General features: G+C 34.2%; 1 protein-coding gene across 4 annotated transcripts in view; it reads left to right on the top strand.

Annotated features, from left to right (window-relative positions):
- THADA (Thyroid adenoma-associated protein homolog) overlaps window positions 1–14,197 on the top strand; it is a 130,992-nt gene that overhangs the window by 50,525 nt on the left and 66,270 nt on the right. For all 4 annotated transcript variants that reach the window (XR_014126826.1, XM_081725780.1, XM_081725779.1 and 1 more), the window contains 3 exons: window positions 8,587–8,757; window positions 11,486–11,622; window positions 12,664–12,836. Coding sequence is in view for 3 of the 4 variants with exons in the window: in XM_081725780.1 (XP_081581906.1) it covers window positions 8,587–8,757; window positions 11,486–11,622; window positions 12,664–12,836 (481 nt within the window). In the remaining variant the exon portion in view is untranslated. The remainder of the gene's footprint in view (window positions 1–8,586; window positions 8,758–11,485; window positions 11,623–12,663; window positions 12,837–14,197) is intronic.

The following is a 14,197-nucleotide window of genomic DNA, read 5'->3' as shown; positions in this document are numbered from 1 at the left end:
CAGATTACTGAAGAATATTCAAACTTGGTTCTTACAAAAGATAAATATTATTTAAGGTTTACAGACGGTTGTGAAAAAATTTAATGTTCATTACAACAAAACTCTATTGTAATGAACATTAAAATTTGCAGTTAGTAACAGTAATCTAATGATTATTAAATGCTAGTTTGCTATAAAATATTATACCAAGGTCTTCAAACACTGTTTCTGTCTCAGCATGTTGTTAGTTGTTAGTTTTGTACATACAATTAATCAACTTCTTTTTCCCATTAAAAGGTAACAGTTTTACACTTATTTACATTAAGTTGTGATTTTTTTTTCCCACACCAAACACTAATGTTATTCAAATCTTTTTATAATCCTTTACTATATTGTATAGTTGAAATTGATTTATACATTTTTAGATCATCTGCTAATAGCAGACAGTTGGAGTTGCTTACCGCATTAGGCAAATCATGAATCGAAGTTAAAATAATGAAGGACCAAGATTAGAACCCTCAGGGACACTAGATGAACTTACGAATTTAAAGGAAATTTGTTGCTGGAAATTTTTATATTGTTGTCTGTCATGTAAATAAGATAGAAATAACAGAACTAAGTTTTAGGTTAAGCCAAATTTTATAAACTTCTTAGTTAATACTTGGTGGTCTAACTTATCATAGGCTTTAGTGAGGTACTTAACATAGGCTATAGTATCATAGGCTTTAGCCGCCAGAACTTTTACATCACTTTTGTGTAACGTTTATGTTTCTGTTCCATAGAGTTTCAATACTCCTATCACCGACCCGAAGCTCATTTTTCCAAATTTAAAAAGACATTAAAAGAAACAAACTTAATTTCAAACTTTATTAACCAACCCTCGTATATAAAAGAAACAATCTTAAAGCTTTCTTCATCAGTTTGGTATTTTGTACTACATTTGTGTTGGTAGGCCTCACTTCGATTTTTACGGCCATATATGGTCAAGGAACAAAAACTTTTCACATGATAATAACATGCTTAGTAAATGTTCCTTTAAGTCTGATTTTCGGAACAATCACTTTCCACCTACGCACTCTTATAACCGAAAGCTAATTAAACGATAATTCTGGTTCAACGCTAGGAGTAAAAATCGAAATTTTCCCGGTTAACTATATACAAACCTTGGTTTGCTAAATAAAACGCTCAGTGAGTGTTTGATACGCATGCCTGTTTGTCACTTCGAAGAGCACCCACCAAGGCGAGTCGGGTGCATTATTTTAAAGGTAGCAAGCAAGCGCTCCCCTTATATGGGTTAAGCTTCACACGTTAAATCGCAGTTAGCATATGTGACAGTTAATTTTCAAAGTTTATCAACAATAATATTTTACGCATCCGTGCAAACGTAATCATTCTAACAATGTGCAAAAGTCTCATATAAAGTAACACGTAATACGTGTTAGCACTTTAACATTCGTTTTGTGGCCTAAGTTTAAATGGTCGTTTTATTTCTGCCAGTAAAAAATTAAATTAAACCTTCAAAATTAATCAACGCAGTTCCAAGCTTATCCCGACCCTAATACAGAAACTTTTGTGAATTTCATTTACATCCAGCGAATTCAACGCCAGGACCTGAGTGGTATCAGCAGTAAAACAACTGACCGGTCAAAGATTTATCATGAGTAAGTAAAACATTAATTATTCGAGCCACCTAGCCACTTTTTTTTTTCATTAAAAGAAAGTAAATAAAATTAAAATAAAAGGTTAAAAAAAATATCAAACAAAAGTTACTCATTTGCTTGTAATCTTTTAATGTTCTTTCAATTTGTGTACTTCATATTCAGTAACATTATATTTTTTGCACAGTTTAACTAAGTTATATAATTTATATCACAAAGTAATTCTTACTCGTTAATATTTGCGCTGAAATTAATCATTTACACATATTTCTATTTTACGGTACTTATGTTTTATTGACCTATGTGCCCAGCTTCGGTTTCAATAAAAGGTAAGTGCAAATGTAATCGTAATTTGCCGTAATAAAACTAAAATAAATGCAAATGAATGCTTAGGTTTATAAAATTTTAACAACGGCAAAAAAACACAATAACACTCCACATAAAACATTTAATGAGTCTTTTTCTTTACTTCTTATTCAAAGACCCACAAAATAAGACATTTCTTGTTTTAAATGCTTCTTTCAACATTCCTACTCTATCTTTGTCAACATCCTACTCTATAATTCACACTTTGTTCTATCTAATAACTACCGAGATATGAAAGTATAAACAAACTTTAAAACTAAATGTACAAATGTTTCAAAATAGTTATAAGGAAAAGGTAAGACAGAACTTTATAATGTCAAGAAAACGAAAAGCATACCTTTTCAGTATCACACGTGTACTAAAAATGATTTTTTTTTTTTTTTACTTCCTCGATAAAATAAGCACGTCAGAGAAACAAGTGTATGTTCACAGTTTGCTTCAAGTGTGTTTTCTGATGGACAAACACTCTGTGCGTGGATTTTTACACTTTTTCTTCCGGAGTTTCACCATTAATCTCAGCGACCATGAAACTATATATTTGACACTAATATCTACCGTTTTACATATCCCGCTATTCCTGTTCCCTACCGTAGTCGAATGAGATGAATGCATGTAGAGTTTCAGCATTGATCTCAGCAACCGTAAATTCAATAGTAATATCAGTCATTTTCTTCACTGTATTACGCAATGGCGGCTAATGTTAATGTTACAGCGGTGCGCAACGACCAAAATATTTCAAGAAAAAAAAAAATATTATCAGCAATGGTAATAAAGAACAGAAAAAATACTTTCTACTACTCCCATATATACTTTAAATAACATCTTCTGTAACTGTCCGTTCCGTTAATCCGTTTTAAAAAGCGAAAAACAATCCATCACAGAGCCTCTAATTTATATTGCGTTGCAGCGAGCATACGACGACCAGATTCCTTCAGTGCGGCAATTGGAGCGAATATTAAGTCTCCTTTCCCCTGGTCGTTGCAGTGCTTCTGCAACACAGCACGGTTTCCAGTGAAAAAGAAGCCTTTTCGTGCTAAATAAGATTTCTGAATTTTATTTCTCTACCAATTAACAAGTGGAATTTGTTTTTATACATTCATATTTTTAAATTACGGGACTATACTGAAGCAAATCAATATAATGACAATTAAAAAAAAATGTGATTGCAGAATTAGAAAACTGTAGTAGAGCAGAAAACAAATGAAAGTAGACCCGCATTAGAAGTAAATTCTTAGCTTATATTGCTAATGAAGGCTTCTTGTACAGTAATTTGTGAACCAAATATTAATAAATCAATATATAGAATCCACCTTCTGTGGATAGTATTTTAGTATATACATATTTTGTACTCTTGATAATTCCACATAAAACTGTATGATGGGGAACGCCATTGATTTTGGGACTAGTTAGCAATGCTCAGGGGCGTAGCCACGAGGGGGTCCACCGGGTCCGGACCTCCCAAAAATTTCGAAACTTGACTAACATTTGTAGACTTTTCTAACAAATTATACTTGTTTAACAGAGAAATGATTGATGTAGCTAAATATTTTATTTTACGCATCATCATGTACTCTTTCTTTTCTTGGGGCCGCGGTGGCTCAGTGGTAGAGCGTTCACCTTTGGTGCTTGGGGTTCCGGGTTCGATCCCAGCCCCCGCCAAGTGAACTTTATGGTGGACAAACACCGTGTGCGTGGGTTTCCTCGGGGTTCTCCCGTTTCCTCCCACTTTATTCATTCCACCATTTAATTCATACTCATCATCACCGTCTCCTTTAACATAACCGGCATAACCGTGGGACGTAAAACTCAAAGATTTCATTTCATTTCATTTTCTTTCTTTTCTTATAAAAATAATCATTCTGTCATTTTTTCTAAAAAATATAGGTGACAGTAATTAAGAATTCTTATCGTCTTTTTGGGTGCAGAATAAGACAGGTTCGATATTACATAGACTTATTGGACCTCCCTCAAATACTTTGGACCTCTCCCAGCTAACATTTCTGGATGTAGAACTGACAATGCTGTTTGTTTTGATGTTCTTTGATTTTTGGCTTCTGTTACATGCTGACCCTACATCTGGAGGGTTTCAAGGTTTGCTTCTCAGAACGTGTGACATTGATAAGCATTGTTTCACATCATGCGGAAGTATATTGTGTTCATCATGCATTGCTTAACAATCAAGGCGGATGATTTGGAATGTAGTTTTTTTTCTTTTGCGCATATGTGTGTGTTGATGTATGAATATGTGACATTCGCAATTCATATACCAGTACTTCTTTTGTATCAACTGTTTTGGTTTTTAGTTATTAGATTTAATTTTATTGTGTGCGCTTTACTTCTGTAAATAACCTACAAATTCTGAATGAATTGTATACCATGACTTCTGTAAATAACTTACAAAAAAATTGCCCAGCTTTCAGCTGAGGAAAAACTTGCAATTAAGTATTAGACAAAACATGCAACGGGCAATTCAGGAGAGTGTTCGAAAAAAATCCGGTTTAAATTTGCAGGACATCTTATGGCAGTAATGTTGTTTGCAGTAGATATATTTCTATAATTTCTTGTAAATTTTCCTAGATAAACTGTGAATAAAGTGTGTTCAATGTACATTTTTATAACACTAACCTCTGCTACGAACTCTTTTCAGTCTACGCTAAAGAAGAATTCGGATCACTGTCAGGAACTGAGTTTGCTAGAATGAATTGTTCGCATTAATCTAGAAAAATTATTTATTGCATCTACAAAGCTTGTGAAATTAATATTAACTGTACCTAAGGCGTCAGCAAAAGAAGAAAGTTTTTTTTTTCCCCATATCAAAAAGAATGGTCACTTTCAAGGAATTGAATGTCCCAAAAAAGGTTATCACCATTGGTTATGCTTTCCATCGAAAAAGACCTGATAATAAGAATACCAGAGTTCAACCAGGCAGATTAGGCAGATTTGTTCCGATCAAAGAGAGGAGAATAAACTTACTAATTAAATAAGGTGATTAGCCTAATCGGATAAAATGTTCTGCTTTTTTTACTTTTTAAAAACAGAATTTTATTTAATTTCACATGTCACATAGCATTTGCATCTAAAGTTATGTTGATTAGTTAATGAGCTCATTTTATATCTTCTGTCTCCGATCGTTCGTACTGCAACACCCGAAACCACAATCCACCAGCCGCCACTGGTATTACGGAGTACTCCCGTTTCCTCTCACTTTCTTCTTCTATCATCATTCACTTGCTTTAATCATTATCTTCTTTAGCGAAAGGACATAATCATAGGACGTTACATCAGCATAAACTTACTTGCGAGAGACCGAACTAAGGACACCATGCAATAGATGTAAGCGCTCTGGTCTGTCACTGAACCACCGTGCTCTTCAGGTAAGAAATAAACTTGACCTTGACCTACATCTGTTCCCTGCTTTTTTTCTCTGAAACTCAACGAAATGATACTATTAAAAAGTAGATATTCAACTTAGAATTGTTACATCAATATTTTGTAATGAACATTATTGGCTTTCTCCTGAAAGCCGCCACTGTATGTGTCCCCTTACCATAAAGGGTATATCTGTGGGACCTTAAACTAAAAGATTTCATCTGTCTCTCTTATTGGGGCCACGGTGTCTAAATGATAAAGTGTGCTTATCTCTGATACTTAAGGTCCCTGGTTCGATCTCCGAACGAGTAAATTTGTGGTGGACAATATCGTATTCGTGAGTTTTCTCGGTGGTACTCTCTCTCATTTCACATTTTATTCTATCATCATTCACTTGCCTTAATCATGTGTTCTCCTAGCGTAAGGGGATATTTGTTGGACGTTATACTGAAAGATTTCATCTCTCTCTTACGGTGGGCACGGTGTCTCAGTGATTGCGAGAGATCGAACTAAGGACACCAAGCAATAGATGTAAGCACTTTGGTCTATCACTGAGCCACCATACCCTTCAAGTAAGAAATAAACTTGACCTACATCTGTTCTCTGCTCCCTTCTCTAAAACTCAACGAAATGATGCTATTGGCTCTCCCCTGAAAGCTGTCACTATATGTGTCCCCACTTGCCTTAATCATATGCCTCCTTAGCGTAAGGGGAAGGGAAGACGTATTTATGGAATTCTAACTAAAAGATTCTCTCTCTCTCTTACGGGGGCACTGTGTCTCAATAATAAAGTGTATTTATCTATGGTGTTTAGGGTCCCTGGTTCGATCTCCGAGCGAGTAAATTTGTGGTGGACAACATCGTACCCGTGAGTTTTCTTGATGATCATTCACTTGGCGGCACGGTGGCTCACACCTCCGGTGCTTGGGGTCCCTGGTTCGATCACAGCTCGCGCCTTGTGGACTTTGTACTGGACAAACACTGTGCTCGTGGGTTTTCTCGGGGCTCTCCCGTTTCCTCCCACTTTCTTCTTCATTCTACCATGGGACTATTGTTCAATGTTAAAATAATCATGTTTGGTGGTCCCCGAACACATACAACGGACAGACAGATAAACACTTTTATTTTATTTATATTACATAAGTATAGGAGACGATTGTTCAATGTTAAAACATTCATGTTTTGTACGTAGAGTGTCAGAAACAATCACTGCATGTGTGATGTAATTTAACCTAAAGCTATGATTTGATATTATCAAAACTAAAACATAAACACACACATCTTCATTCGTAATATTATTTTAACATACAACTACAAGTGATGCATGTTTTTTCGTTCAACGTTCAGCATCTGCTCTATACAACACTCCAGACATTTTCCCACGACATCCCTGAACGGAATTGAAATACGAATCATCAACACACACACACACATAATTACATAGTCTGGCATCTTATCTTTTGTTCTTGAAACTTAATACCTTTTAACGCTGAATTCAATGTACAACGAAGAGAAAGAGCATGAAACAAACATTCACAGCTCATTCAGATTCGGTTATATGTATATGTGAGTTTTTGTTTTTTTCGTTAGAATTCATTGTCATTACCAAGTATGAAAAGAGACTATGAGTAATAAACTTTATTTCTTTATTCTTTAAGCTCCTTTGCAAATAAACGAAGATATACAGTTCTAATGCTTCGGGGCATATTCATCGGACGTACAACTTACATAATATTCTTATTTACTTCCTGTTAATATTTCTAAGTTCTTTTTTTACTTACCTATTTTAATAAAAAACAGCAAGTGAACGCAGATATTGAATTCACCGGAAGACGAATCATTGCACACATCCACAATGTATCCACTATAACTGACAATTAATTACTAGTCCTATACAAGCTTTCATCACAGACACACACACACACTCACACACACGTAATTACCTTCGACAAAACATGTCATAACATGAATCGGGGGCTTTATTCTATGGAATTTATGAACTGAGTACTTTCTCATATCATTCAGGCTAAAAAAGTGGCTTTGAAACATTAGTCAAAGCATCCTTCAATTTTCAAACACGTCTTCAAATATTCAGGGCCACATTAACCACAATCAATTTCTCGTGTGACCTCAAGCCCATACTAACTTCCAATTATCTCTTCAAACTATTCGTTGACATAATTTTATCCTTGGGCTACCTGCAAAAGTGACTTTGAATACTAATCATAGCAACATCAACGTTTTCTATGGGGACGTGTTTCGAAACATCTCATCACGGCTTCAATACTGGCATCATCATATATTATAGTTTTCGTTGATGTATCATAGTTCTTCAAATAACAACTTTCACGTGGAATACAAGGCCACTGGGAGCCTGAATATACGAATTTTCAAAACATTATTTAATGGTATGGGAAGGTATGGTATCATGGAATGGTATCATTCAATATCTCAGCTTCAGTTCATAGTCAACGCTAGATGGAATCCAAAATAACGAACTATTTACTCAAGAGCTGGGAAAGTCATGTTTTATCTTGTTTATACAGGCGTCTATTGCGAATAGGACCAAGGCTAAATTTCGATGATACTGCTGCTGCAACAACTTTCACGTGAAACACAAGGCCAATTCAATGTTTATGGGGGCACTTGCATATACGAATTCTCATCCAACGTTTTCAAGAAAATCATGAAATACGATATTCACCTTAGCAAGTAAGACCAATTCGATCAAAGGACAGGCGTCTCAGGGGAATAGGACCACGGCTAAATTTCGATGCTGCTGCGAGAAGAGGAAAAAAATCATGTTTCATCTTGTTTATAGATCCGGTAGCCGTCCAACGGCTTGGACATAGGTATACCACATAGCAACTTACCACGCAGCGCACAGGGAACGTTCCCAGTTCGAAAATTTGACCAGAGGGGGGGGGGGGGAAGGCTACCACTTAACAACACTGCCTAATATACGTGTATGCCTACATACGTCTAGTAACAGTCGCCCAAGGTCAAATTTGCTATCCGCCCGGGCCTCTACTGTCATGCATTTTTTTTTTTTACTTTTTGTATATCAGAAATTTTATTATTAGAATTAAATAAGAAAAATAATAACTACAAGCCATCAATATGCACAATAAATCTGTTATAAACAACGGTTCCTAAAGTCACTGTATTGTAAGTATTTATTTTTCAATTTTATTATGTTATTGGCAATTTTCAGGCAAATGGATATTCCAGAGAAGGCAGCCTATGTATTGTGTTCTATTCTGTATGACCAATTGCAAAATCAATTAGAAATCGGCAGGAGAAGCTTGTTGATGGCTGCGGGGAGTGGACCCATGTATGGCACTCTGTTCTGCATAAGATACATATTACAAGAAGTTAATATGAGGTAGGCTGTTATAATTATAAGCGTAGAAAAACCATTGTAAGATCATTTTTAATAAAATCTTTCACATATATATTTCTACTTTTATTCTGAGATTAACAAAGAATAAACAAGAAAACCATTAAATAAGCAATAAATAAACGATAACCCATTCATTAATTTCAGTTATATGCTTCCTGACATTTTTGATCTCATTCTGTCATTATATCTTGTTTGGAGAGTGAAGAGAAACCACAATATTATTTAAGTTACGTGGTCCCACGTAGCGTAGTCGCTAACGCTCTTGCCTTCGGTGCGAGCGGTCTCGGGTTCGATTTCCGGTGGGGGCACTCGGTCAAAAAAATGTAAAAAGTTTTTTCAGGCCAGTCATCCTGAATGAGGTTTTCCTGGGTTTTCCTCATTCACACCAGGCAAATGCCGGAATGGTACCTAACATCTAGGTCCCAGGCCGCTTCCTTCCCTTTCCCCAGATAGTGTGCTCGCCGAGGGATGTCATCCCTCAAACGTGATGGGCTAACATGGCCTTAGTTGCCGAAAGCCCAGAAATCTAAATCCTTATTTAAGATAAGAAAGGACATTGTCTTACGGAGCGCAGTGAGAAAATAGAATAGAATTCAAATTTATACGATCTCTAACCAAATAATAATGTTAGTCAATAAATCATGTACACATATTTCGACCTGTCAGATTCTTTTCCATTTATATTGATTTTTTTCTCTTAACAAATTTAAGAATAGATTTGGAAGCTGCATAATGTTATTAGTTTGTTGTAAAGCATCATACCCATCATATCCATCAAGTGTCACATCTTTTAGGTATACCTTGTTTGAAGAATGAATATAATATTCTTAATTTTTGTCAAGGATGTTCACTAAAGAAATGACTTAACTTCGTAGTCATGCACATAGGTTTACCAATGTTTCCTGCGGGATGTTATGTAACCATCAATTAACGCTATTCATTATCGACGGTTATAGAAATTTTCTACAAGGATACTATGAGATAAATAGAAACAGGGCCGCAAATAGAATCTCTATCTCCTGAAATGGACATGTATCTGCTCTCCATGCTCTTGAGATTCGGAGAAAGAAGTGAAGGGTGAGAGTTTTCAGCTTCTAATTTCATTCGAATTCACTATTTCATTAACTCTAGAACACAGATCTTGTATTTTCTAAAACATGTAAATTCATCAAATTTACTATTTATTTTCATTTTTAATTTTGTATGTCAGGATTAATTATAAATTATTTTGCTCAGATGGGTACAACTACAAAGTAATCTGGCTTTACAATGCAATATAAATATGTTTCTCAGATCAAAAGACAAAATTAGTTCAAGTTATTTAACACAGTATTTCGTGCAGTGACTTACGCGATGCCTTTTGCAATACAGTGGCGGCACTTAATACGATATGTTTGTGTCATTTTCTTGGTGGACGTATAGTGAACTACAATCGTTGGCAGAATCATTTCTCAAGTATCTGCATAACCTTGTCTCCGAAATTGAGATTATCGCCCCGAATAATACTTATCTCAATAAACGAAAATTTAGTGTGTTAATAATCGTAAGGTATATGTATAGTGCTTACTAAGCTGTAATGAAAAAATAAAATAAAAATAAAAAATAAAAACCTAATATTATTTTAACTTTTTTACAATGTAGTAAACCAGTCACAAATCATGAAAGGGACTGCGCACCTGTTAGTTATTCACAAATAATGAAATATATATAACAATGCACACTCGCAGACATTCTAGGGTGGTACTGAAAAGAAAACCAGCTTCGCGCTGAAAGTAGAATACAACTAAATATTGTTGATAATATCGCTGTCGTAAAAATAACGAACCTTTGTATTGTAAGTTAAGCGACGAAACATTATTTTTTGAGTCATACTTCAAGTATGATGTTTCTTTTAATTTTAGTTCAAAATATTAATCTTAACTCAAATTGTGTAAATTTAAATACTTCAGGTTTTTCAACATGTATCATGAAGTAATAATTTTACATATTAATTAATTTAATTATTATTGAAGATACATGAAAGAATATTGTAATCACAGTGACTCCCATTTGTAATTTCTGTATTTTAAATTGTAATAGTTTGTTAAGTAGTGTATGTTCCCCTTTGTGGCGAACTGGCTAAAGCTTATTGTTTGTAAGTCGTTTAATTCTGCTCTATGGAGTAAGCACAAGATCTGATCGCGAATGTCATCGAATGTATCAATATTGTGTGTATGCATTCAGAAATGTTTGATAAGTTTGCACTGGTTCGATGTGATTATTAAAACTTCGCTGTGATTTTCTTTTAAGAGATGAAATGAATTATTTAAAATATATGTAGATCGAAAGTTATAGAAAAAATAATTTACAAGTGTGTATTTTAGGTATTGAAATATCCTGATATGACTGGATTTTGTAATGGAAACAACAATGGTCGGTGGGATGTGATGCTTCAAAGTAAATAGGTTAGGATGTATATGTTTGATTGTTTCATTCCAGTATTAACCTGATTGGACTGAATTTTTAAATATTTAGAATTTTCGGCGAGCAACGGAATTCGAGCCCAAAATCTTTCAATACGAGGAAAGTGTTAACTGTTTACCTACTATCAATGACAGCATTAAATATTTGGAACATTAACAACAAGTAGTGGTTATTATGGGTTTTTGTTCCTTCCATTTGCATTCTTACGATATTACTAAAAGAAACAACTTCTGTGCTTAAATTCCAGCAAGATTGCAGCTAGTTTACAATGGCGGAAGCTGATTGAAGAAACTATTTCCTTGTGCTTTGATTTGACGGAGGCTGTTTCTCATGTTGTAAATAGTGCTTCACCAGAAGGACATATTCCGGAAAATATTGGGACTGGTAAGTCTGAAATCAAGCTGTAATCATTCAAACCTGCAAATTTTTGGTATGAAGTACTATTGAATTTTTCTTTCACTTACCTGCGATTGAGCATTCACTTGGTCTTTTGACTTTATTGTCCGTATGATTTTGTTGTCATGTGAATCATCGTGTGTCAGTTACAATTTCATACACAGGAGAGATAATATAACAATTATTTTGATTTAGTTATCATTTTGAATATACAATATTGTATACTGATTGAAAATACCGAAAAGCTACCAAAATACAACTGGACTAAATTATAAATAAGTACTGGAGTTTAACGGCAAGAACAACTGTTCACAATGAAAAGGAAAAATACTACTCACATTAACCATGTTATTTCCACTAAATTTCGAGGCGCCACGAGCCCATTCAGAAGATATAACGAAATTTAAAAGAAGGAAAGACATTGCTGAGGTTCACAATATATACATATATACAAACTGTTTAAGACTGAAACTTGTCAAATACTTCAGAGTTTGAAAGCAATTGTGAATACATAGTAGAAACATCTATTTTAAAATTCATGAAATCTGTTTTTTATTAACGCAAACAATTGCAAAATTGTTTCCTTGTTAACATGCATTCCTCAGTTTCATTAACCTTAGTATTTCATTCCGTTAAAAATTTGCAGGTACCGGTATTTGAAATAAAATAGATTATTGTAGACTGGAAGTTTGCATAAAATTCAATATTTTGAATTTGAACACAAAATATATTTCCAATCGATGAACTTACAATCGGATACCCGTTTTCTCCATTTCTGGCAAATAATGTTTGACATAATTTTGAAACAACTTTTTAAGTAACCCTAATTAAATTTTGTCAGATAAGTATATGATGACATTCTGATTATTTACGCGATACTCTTAAATGGAACGTAACAAAACTCTTCTGGAAAATTTCTTTAACAGCATTTATCATAATGTCAATGTATCAGTAGAAAGAAGAAAACAATCAGTTATTAGTTTGTTTTAACAGTTTACTTTATCAATTTGCTAACGTTCTTTATTGCAGATGTGGTTCGTTGTTTGGAAAGTGCCCTAGCGAGTAGCGGAATTAAATTTGAGATTGTTGCAACGGAAAACGAAAATATTGAGAATGAGTCAATGGCTGTAGAACATGGATCCAAAATTTGTTGTGTTACTGCTCAGATGGTTTTATTATGTTGTTGGAGAACAATCAAAGAGGTTTGGAGTTTTTTACTATTTATTGTGATTATATCCTGAGCTTCTCGAAAAAGACACTTGACAATTATTGAAATATTAGAAATACTAAAAAGTAACGATCGAAGGTTTTAAGTAGTTTTTTTTTTCGTGCTGTTTTATTTGCATCGTACCATAAGATAGAATGTAAGCTATTACCCCTCTGTTTCGTAGTATTTATTCTTTTTAGTTTATTAGATATTATTTTCAGCTCCAACTAGTAATAGTAGCTATTTATATTTAGTTTAATGTTCCACGATTATACTTCTACGCTAAGAGAGATGGTGCAGAATGAAATGGTGAAATGGAAGAAGTGGGTGGAAACAGGAGAGCTCCGAAGAAGCCCATATACACGATGTTTGTCGATCACGAAACACATTTGGCACGATCTGGGATCGATTCAGGAATCTTACTCATCAGAGATACACTGAGCGATGTCAGCCCTTAGTAGCTAAAATAGATTTCACTGAAGTTTTTTTTACTAAAATTTGTGCACGGAAGCTGTAAGGATAAGAAAATGTACTATGTTGGTCTTTCGACATTCTTCTTGTAGTAACAAATTTTTATTGTTATTCTGATCGTGATGTTTTCGTACGAAGTAATTCTTTTAGTAAGAACATTGTATATTATACAGAAGTGATAACGCACAGTTAAAAGGAAAGGAAGAGTATAAACACCAAGGAAATAAAAATGAACTGTCTCCGGAACCGGAAAAGGTTAATGCAGAAATTACCTTGTCTTGTGAGGTTGTTTAATTTCCACTCGTCAAATAGCAATGTAGTACATCCTTGAAAGTGCAATCCATCTCACAAGAATGAAATACTATCCATAACTCACAAGAATGAAGTACTGTACTTTATTACTTAGAATTTGATTATGTACTGTTTCAATATAGACAGAACTCACAATTGGAGCTTTTCATCAGCAAAATAAACGAGATTCACTCTTAACTGAAATTCATGGTTAAACCTGAGGAAGGAAGTGAAACTCAATTATTTAGTCTAAACTTTAGATGACTCAATAACAAACTTCATACCTGTATTAAATATAACCTAATATCAGCTTATATGTCAGTATATTCACCAGTTTACTAATGAACTGTATGGAGAAACTCTTCCGTTTTATGAATTTCTTCATTAGAATTAGATTTACTATGGAGGTTCATTTTTATTGAAGATCGTAGCTTGAACGTATACTGTGTACCCAGTATAATAAAGTAGCATAACTAGGTTGAAAGGTATTTTGATATCGACAGATCTGAAACCGAGGTAACAGAAAAGTGATAAGTAGAATTTCTTATACAGAAGGTTATTTGATTGTATTGTGCCCCAACATTATGGAGTACT

The sequence above is a fragment of the Thermobia domestica genome, chromosome 9 (assembly GCF_964235325.1).
Source record: "Thermobia domestica chromosome 9, izTheDome1.hap1.1, whole genome shotgun sequence".
Taxonomy (NCBI): domain Eukaryota; kingdom Metazoa; phylum Arthropoda; class Insecta; order Zygentoma; family Lepismatidae; genus Thermobia; species Thermobia domestica.
The sequence above is the reverse complement of the archived record's forward strand: the minus strand, read 5'-3'. Positions and strand labels throughout refer to the sequence as shown.